We start from the raw sequence: 9117 nt of genomic DNA on the forward strand, positions 1-9117 counted from the left end.
ACACTGTGAGGAACCTTGGAGTCATTTTTGACCAGGATATGTTCTTCAATGTACATATATAGGTATCAACTATCTTAATTGCCCCTTGGGGGTGAATAAAGTTTTCGTGGCTTGACTTTGACTTGACTTGATATTAAACAAATATGTAGGACTGTTTTCTTCCATTTGTGCAATATCTCTAAAATTAGAAATATCCTGTCTCAGAGTGATGCTGAAAAACTAGTTCATGCATTCATTACTTCCAGGCTGGACTACTGTAATTCATTATTATCAGGAAGTCCTAAAAACTCGCTGAAAAGCCTTCAGCTAATCCAAAATGCTGCAGCAAGAGTACCGACAGGGACTAGAAAGAGAGAGCAGATTTCTCCTGTTTTGGCTTCCATTCATTGGCTCCTTGTTAAATCCAGAATTGAATTCAAAATCCTGCTCCTCACATACAAGGTCTTAAACAATCAGTCTCCATCTTATCTTAATGATCTTATAGTAGCATATCACCATTAGTGCACTTTGCTCTCGCACTGCAGGCTTACTTGTTGTTCCCAGAGTATTTAAAAGTAGAATGGGAGGCAGAGCCTTCAGTTTTCAGGCCCCTCTTCTATGGAACCAGCTTCTAGCTTGGATTGGGGAGACAGACACTATCTGTACTTTCAAGATTAGGCTTAAAACTTTCTTTTTTGCTAAAGCATATAGTTAGGGCTGGATCAGGTGACTCTGAATTCTTCCTTAGTTACACTGCAATAGGTTTAGGCTGCTGGGGGGTTTCCATGATGCACTGAGTGTTTCTTCTTCAGTCACCTTTCTCACTCACTATATGTTAATACACCTCTCTACATTGAATTATATTTGTTATTAATCTCTGTCTCTCTTCCACAGCATGTCTTTCATCCTGTCTTCCTTCTCTCACCCCAACCGGTCGCAGCAGATGGCCCCGCCCCTCCCTGAGCCTGGTTCTGCCGGAGGTTTCTTCCTGTTAAAAGGGAGTTTTTCCTTCCCACTGTCGCCAAAGTGCTTGCTCAGAGGGGGTCATATGATTGTTGGGTTTTTCTCTGTACGCATTATTGTAGGGTCTACCTTACAGTTTAAAGCGCCTTGAGGGGACTGTTTGTTGTGATTTGGCGCTGTATGAATAAAATTGAATTGAAAGTTTAGTTTTAACCATTACTGAGCATTATTAGCAGCATAACCAACATTATTTTGTGTCTCCCATTTTTAGGTGTCTTTTATATGATAAGAGCATAGATATGTTTTCATAGCATCTGTTTTGTAGAAACTACAAATAGAAGATTTAGTTTAGCAAAATTTGATTTCACTTTGTTAATCATCTCCTAACCAAGCTAGCTTAACCCTTTTACAAGCTTAGCAACCAACCAAAGCTTGTTTAAATTGCTTATGTAACATTAGTAGTGAGATTTTTATTAATTTAATTCATATGCATGAATATGACAATTTATTAACTACTATCAGTGAATATTTATATTGTAACATTTTATGTCCTCTGACATTAAACATGACATCATCTGATCATTTTAAAAAACCTATATAAAATGATTATTTATTGTTAGTTTCTTTGGAGCCTTGGCACAAGTGTAAGAAAGTAAACTTTTTTCTTTCAAGGAAAGTTATTTAATCAGTTCACTTTTTTTTTTTTTTATAAACACAATTCAGTACCAGTGTGACATGTCTCTATTCAGGTGTTCAATCTGTGGGCCTTTGCTAACGTGACCTTAGTTAATCTAGAGCAAGTGTGGGCAATACTTTCTTTCCAAAGAGCTGCTTTAACCTAACCACTTTATGGTAAGAGTGTAGACTTTTACCACTCATCTGAACCAGAAACCTGAATTGTGTAATGCACGTGCAAAATAAGTTTTTTCGGACCTCTGCAGAAACAAGAAAAATATATACCCTACATTTAAATATGACACTGCTGGTCATGTGAAATCTCACATTCATTTTGTTGTAACCGTGTAAGAGAAAAAGATTCTGTTGAAATAATAGCGATGATTTTTTTTTTTTAAAAAACTGAAGCCAACGCAGTCAAAACAGGGGTCACACCAAGACTTTCAATAAAACTTACCACTGTGGAAACAGCCCTCAGCCCTGACCTCAGTAAGCAGTGGACGGATGAGCTTGTGCGCTCCGTATCTTATTTCAGGTCATACTGAATAAAACATCAAGTTCATTTTGTAAATTGTTTTCAGGAACCTAAAGAAGTCCAGCGGCTTTCAAGCACAAGACTGTCAGAAAGCAGGACTAAGTCAGTAGCCAACAAACATGCAGTTTCATGGGTACATCAGGTTTCAAAAGACAGAGACTGTGTCAAAAATTCATCCTGAGGCTTCAATATAGGACTTCACAAACCTGAGTAATGTCACAGTACTTTCGTCCATCTGTTATACTGTATATCCACTTTGCCCACAGTAATGATGGCTCATAACATGTGGGCAAAGTGATACACTGCAAGACAATCATGACATTTACATTATGTTTAGTGCATCAGGAAGTTTTCACTAAATTACTGACAACAGAGGCAAGCATTTCAAATATTAATAACCCGTTAAACTGTTTACACTGTGCTGTTTTCAGTATTACTCTTAAGGTCAGCGTTCAAACCTCAACCTACAGTTGTGTCTATTCATGTGCAGTTTTATGCTGGCACCAAGACATGAAATGAAACAGACAAAATGTTAAGTAAGAATTTTTACTTTGAGGAACAGTTAATTGCAATGCAAATCAACATGCTTTGCAGGACAGACCAAATCATTCAGTGCTAAAAAAGAACAGATTTGCTGCAGGGTTCAATTCAGAACAGAACTGCTTGCATTAGAAATTTGCCCTTTCACTCTAATGTAAATGAAGTAATACAATACAAACTAATTTTTGTATCTGTGGATATAATTAAACTATTTGGCCTCACTTTGACACTAATTAGTGGCAACATTAAGGAGTAGATCTATTCGATTATATCATTTCTCACACCAATCCCTGAATGAAATTAAAGCAACACATACCCTAATGAGCAATCGTTAAACCATTGATTCTCAAAAGTATCTAAGCCACTTTCCTCTATTATTTAGTTCTGTACAGAAATATAATAAAACCAATACCAACCAATCCAATGAAATAAATTTTAACCTGCTTTGACTTTGTGCAATGACTCAGCTAAACTTGTTTATGAAAGACTACGGAGTAGGCTCTGTAAATAGCACCCTGTGTCTTTGGGAGGCATGGGGGTTTTCCCATAATGCCTAGAACTAAAACAAAGCACAACTTCCAGTTTTGAAATTATGTGTGAGTAACACATCTCTGGGTTTGTCTCCATTTCTTTAAAGCTTTATCTTAATTGTATTTGTTATATCACGAAATTTAAAAAAAACAAAGGTTTTCATGCCATACCTTTGATAAATGAAAAATCTGATTAGATTGTTAATGTGACGTGAATAATGACAAAGTGGGACAAAGACGGTTCCAGTTTTCCTCTTAACACTGGAAAGGCAGAAAAAGCACCTGAAATTGAGCAAACTGAGCTTAACTAGTGGTTCCATTATTAGTTCCTAAACTTTATAAACCTGCAGGACAGGAAGTGCATGTCTACTTGAAAAGAGAAAATCTAGACATGTACAACCAATATAATGTTGACCTGTATAAGTCTGAAATTCAAACAGCATTTCCAATGATTTAGCCCAGTGACCCAGTCAGGTGCAGAAAACTGTGCTGCCAATCAATAACCACATATCTAAATACCCATTATTGATGTACAAACCAAAACAGCAATTTTAATGTTACCATGTTAACAAAGACATAATAGTGACATGGTAGGGTTATGGTGGCTGTAGTTGCACTGTTTGGCCAATGCAGGCATATTGAAGTCACAGATGAAGTGGTGGCTATGTGAGAGATAAAGTGCGTTCAAATTGAGCATACAGCAGTGAAGCACTGCACAGTGTCAGTCCTCCTCATCACTCCAGAAGGCATCATCATCTTCATCAGGATCCACACCGAGAAAAAGCCTGCAACAAGAAAGAAAAGATGCATTCACAAACAATACGTAATGTAAATATAATATCAATAAGCCTAACTTGGGGGAGGGGGTTAAAAAAAAGAAGGAAAAAAAATCTCTTACTGGTTGTAACAAGGTGAATGTGGGTTGTTAAAGTGACTGTATGGGTTGACTTTGCTGAGGACGCCCAGGCACAGCCAACAGAAGTACTGCTTACAAGAGGTGCAGGTCATCTTGTTACAGCCATCAACTTTCTGAAGAGACACAGAAACGATACATTAGCTACAACTGGGATAATCTGGAAGCGAACGCAAGATTTTTCACAGACAGAACAGAAAAAAATAACGACATATGACGCCTCAGTCACTGGCCTAAAGATCACTAGGCAACCCCTTGGCAACCTGGTTAGACAGTGGTTTCCAGGTAATAAAAAAAGTTGCTCTGCGATTGCCTTGGCTGCTGGCAGATTGCCAGAGTCTCTCGTCAAGGATTTCATAGACTTCAATGAAAGCTCTTAACAACTACTCACCGGGCATTAACGGAAATAAACATGTGACACAAACGCAGACAATGATTCCAGGAGTAAACATTTCCCCCTAGCAAACATGAGTTGCTAGGATGTCTCTAGGCCAGTACGTTTTAAGGAGCAATTTTTGACTGGTGGCTGCAGTTCATTTTGGAGACCGTCTGATGACAATAAACATTCAATTTTACAAAAATCTGAACCATGATGCTCAAGTCAAAGCCAGTTCTACTTCACTGTTAACAACAGGGAAAGCCCAACCTGTATATTGGTTCCACAGCGCGGGCAGCATTTGCAGTTCTCACTGAGCCAGTCTCTGCTAAAGGACTCCTCAACTGCTTTCTGGATTACCCTTTTCCCATAGCGTTGCTCCATGAACTTTTGCCCTGAAGCAGTAGCAGACAGGTACTCATCTCTCAGGTTACGCAGTTCCTCTGTAGGGAAAAAAACAAAACAAAAACACTGGTTTGAACATGAAGATGTGTTGATGGCATGTCTTTAACCCTTGTGTGGTGTTCGTATTTTTGTTACTCAGCCAGTGTTCATGGGTCTGGTGGACCCGCTAGAGTTTTGGCTTTCCAAATTAACACTATCAAACAATTTTATGTTAAATTACTCAACAGATGTTTACTTCATCCCAATTACAAGACATATGAACAGCAAACATGGTTAATTTTTTCCCTTTACCTTTGTTAGATCACATTTATGAATTAATGTGCTTCTCGTTTTTCTTTTATATAAAATGTTATAAATAAATCAGTTATAATCAAGTGGAGTGAGTGGAAAGACACAACACATTTACACGTGAAAAAATAATTAATTGTTTAATTTTTCTTTTGAAAAAAACTGAACACGGGTCTCACAGACCCGAACACCATACAAGGGTTAAACAAAGAAATCTTCACACCAATGTACAGAATCTGGTGGACAAAGACAACATTTTGATATTGGAGACTTTCTGGTTTCTACTACAAAATTTGTAGGTCGAGTTAACTGACCAATCAGATTTGCTTCTAAAGAAAACTATTAAAGTTTCAGTGGCATTACCTGCACGAATTTTACAGTGGGAGACACCGTGATACCCCAGCTTGCACAGTGTGCAAAAAGCATACTGGCATGCTGAGCAAATGCCCATGGTTGTGTCTGGCTCCATCATTACAGCGGTACCACAGGACTGACGGGGACAGTAGACCACATCAGCCATAAGGTCCAAACTGGACTGAAGGAGCAAACGGTCATATCTGGCAAACAGCTCCTCGTCCACGAGCTGTTTCACCTGAAACATAAAGGCAGACAGGAAAGGAAAGCAGGGTAGGCGCTGACGGTAGGGTGAGTTGGACTTTAATTGAACGGACTCATAAATCACAAATACCTGTGACGGTGTGGCTAAAGAGGTACATTTGGGCTCCGGGCAGTTAAGGCACTGAACATTGCCATCCCTTATTTGGATCTGGAAGTATTCAGTCATGCAGGCCTTGCAGTATACATGTTGGCACTCCTTAAAGCAGAGACAGTTTGAGCCCAGCTTCTCTACAAAGCAGATTCCACAGCAGAACACTCTGCTGTCGAACACCCTCTGCCGCTGCGCCTCGTCAAAGTCTAGGAGCTGAGGTAAAAGGTCGGCACGCGGGTCCATCAAAAGGACAGTCCTCGGGTCCAGCTGAGAAGACGATGAAATCTTCTGTTCAGACTTGGAATTCATCAATTCTTTTTTCTTTTCTTCTGCTTTTTCAGGATGGCCCCCAAACTGCACCATAGCTAGGACAAAAAAGCAAAAGACAAATTTGCACCATTTATAAACATAAAATGCAATCTGTACATATGAATTACAAACAGAAAAAATGCCTGAGATGTGAACAATGTGTACAAGTGTGTGTACCAATGCACATGACAGGGAAACAATTAATAGCTTTCAACCTTCCATCTTTCCAGTTCAACTTTCAGGGGAAAAAAGTGGATACCACCAATGAGATGTTAGGTAGCCATCAGCAAAACAATGAGAAAACTGAGATCCTCACACCCAGGATGCCTACGTGTGCATCAAGTATTCTGCAACTGAGAAGCATCCAAAATGTTCATTTTAGGCTCAGTGCAGCTAAAGCACTGACAGTGTCCATGTTATGCTATTTTGGAATGTGGATAATTTCAACTAACGGCTAAGAAGACATGGCGAGGTTAAATAACATTAACAAATCTAATGTTTTGAGCCAGTTTGTCCCAGTGTGCATAGTGTGTGGTGTGAAGTATCTATGCTCTAATTTTCACTGCACGGTCGGGTTTTCTTCACTCATTACCTGCCTTACTTCCTCCCCTTATGATTTCAAGAGGTGACTGGATACCCAGAAAGCCCAGAGCCTCTTCTTTGAGGAACTGGATCCATGTGAAAAGAATCACACAACCCTGATTCTCCTCCCACAGCTCATCCAGTCGTCGGCATAGAGAGCTCATCTGAGGTGACATTGAGAAAGGTTTTGATATTTACGATGTACTGTTGACTCACAATTTGAATATCCCAACATGTCCAGTACTTCTTGTGGCACAATAAAGGATTATCTGAGTTGTTATGAGTCCGTACCTGTGCTCTGGTCATCCATTTACAGCTGAGAGTGAAGAGCGGTGGGGCTGTAGAGGGATAGTCTGCAGGAATCTCAAAGTTGACCACCAAAGGAGGTAGGAAGGAGACATTATATTCAGTTTTATTCTCTCCTGTGATAGACAGAAGAGACTTCATTACATTTCTTATTAGTGCATGATTAGGAGGGAATAACTGAATTAACCCTCTGCACCCCATATTAGCTGTGGATGGCCAAACTCGCATACGATATGAAAAGGTAATCATATTTATATAAGGAAAAGTTGAATTTTTAGGACACTTGAGTCCAACATGTTGTTGTTTAGCGAGCTTGTTGTCAGCTACATGGAGACCGGGAAGGATTGCATGTCTAACCTGCTGACACTAACTGTGACAATATCGGTAATAAATAAGTATGTTTATGCAAGTTTTCCTATGTTAAAGTCCTGACTTCAGCACAGATGAGGCTTGAGGTGAGGAGGGGGATGAGATGGAGGCAGGAAGGAGAGAGTAATGCTGTAGGATGCAAACGAAAAGATGAAAATATCAATGTAAACATCTTAAATGGCCACATGCAGTTTGAAAAAGCTATCTCTAATCTTTGAATAAAACAAACTAATAATTACTTAAGCTTTAATCATGTTTATCACCATATACCCATTGCCATTTCTTTCAGGAATCTGGAAGATCTTAATAAAATTATATTAAGGTACAGAGGGTTAGGGTTAGCCCATCTTCTCCAACGCATCCTGAAAAGCGCTTTATTATTATGAAACCTGTCAGATTTTTCCCCACAGCTTGCTTTTCTTTCTTTGCAAAGCCTACCGGACAGCTGTACCTTTGACTACCACTTTGAAATCTGGAGGGAGCTCCAGACAGAGCTGGATCTCTCCCCCCTGTGCAGACTCTGCCCGATGAAATTCCTCTTCATCGTAGATACTTGCTAAAGCAAGCAGCTCATCCTCCTGGGCTTCCTTGTCCTCAGACATTTACATTCCTGCATTAACGGTGTGTGACAAACATTTATTATTAGAAATATCATGACAAATCCTGACAAACCGCTAGCACACGTTAATACTGACAGAAAGCTAAAAACAAAAGCAGCAACTTGCATTTTGTCCTCAGAAACATAACGTTTTCCTGCATTCACAGTTTGCAGCTTGGTTAACCGTGGTTTTCCCGGAACTCTTTTTATATAACAATGACTAATCACCTGAGAGCAAAGTACAGTTTCCTGTGATATAACGTCAGCTTACCGTAGCTAACGTCATGCTACAGTGTGGCCCAAAAGTTAGCAAGCTAGCTAGAAAAAGTTTACTTATCTATGTCAGACGTATTCCTAACTCCATCCTAATTTAACAGCAAGTAAATCTGAACCGTGAGTCAGCTTCAAACTAGAGGACAGCTCCGTAACTACCAAAGTAACTAGGGGAAACCCATCCAGGCTAGCTTGTTGTGCTAGCTCAAACAGTGGCTTCTTGGGGATCTCGGCCGTCCTCTAACTTTTCTTCTGTAGCAGCAACACAGCACTTTAGCTCGTCTACGCAACTAAGAACCCCTGCATAAGATCCCTAAGCCTCTAAGTACTAATTAACTATGGAAAAGTCAATGTTTCTTACCTTGTGCGGCCAAAGCACTAATGACTCCTGCCCTGACTTCTTTCTGTCATGGCGCGTCACCTTCAGGCTTGTGAGTGTATGACATCTTTACTTGCAATTTTGTTACGCTAAGAAGCAGCGACCTCATGGTATTTAAATAAATATTGTACCTCTGTAAGACTGTACGAATCTTAGTAAACATACACCACTTCATTAGGTACACCTGTTCATCAGAGGTGTGGACTTGAGTCACATGACTTGGACTCGAGTCAGACTCGAGTCATTAATTTTATGACTTTAGACTTGACTTGAAAAAATGTTCTAAGACTTGTGACTTGACTTGGACTTTTACACCAATGACTTGGGACTTGAATTGGACTTGAACCGGTTTACTTGAAAAGTACGGTGGCCCCTAGAGACAAAGCAT

General features: G+C 39.7%; 1 protein-coding gene across 5 annotated transcripts; it reads right to left on the reverse strand.

Annotated features, from left to right (window-relative positions):
* Positions 1 to 2684: 2684 nt before the first annotated feature.
* Positions 2685 to 8892, reverse strand: rnf14 (ring finger protein 14). 5 transcript variants are annotated; one of them, XM_080866307.1, is made up of 9 exons: positions 8712 to 8892; positions 7931 to 8089; positions 7096 to 7157; positions 6815 to 6968; positions 5893 to 6278; positions 5568 to 5796; positions 4782 to 4954; positions 4121 to 4251; positions 2685 to 4007 (listed from the first exon to the last, which is right to left on the reverse strand). In XM_080866307.1, the coding sequence occupies exons 2-9, from the start codon at positions 8079 to 8081 to the stop codon at positions 3944 to 3946; spliced, it is 1350 nt and encodes a 449-aa protein (XP_080722433.1). In that variant the 5' UTR covers positions 8082 to 8089; positions 8712 to 8892; the 3' UTR covers positions 2685 to 3943. The 5 variants fall into 5 exon arrangements, with proteins under 5 accessions (XP_080722433.1, XP_080722429.1, XP_080722432.1 ...); XM_080866303.1 differs by having other exon boundaries at positions 7096 to 7226; positions 8712 to 8888; XM_080866306.1 differs by lacking the exon at positions 8712 to 8892 and adding an exon at positions 8510 to 8660 and having other exon boundaries at positions 7096 to 7226.
* Positions 8893 to 9117: the final 225 nt, after the last annotated feature.

Source organism: Rhamphochromis sp. 'chilingali', assembly GCF_963969265.1.
Source record: "Rhamphochromis sp. 'chilingali' genome assembly, chromosome: 19".
NCBI lineage: Eukaryota > Metazoa > Chordata > Actinopteri > Cichliformes > Cichlidae > Rhamphochromis > Rhamphochromis sp. 'chilingali'.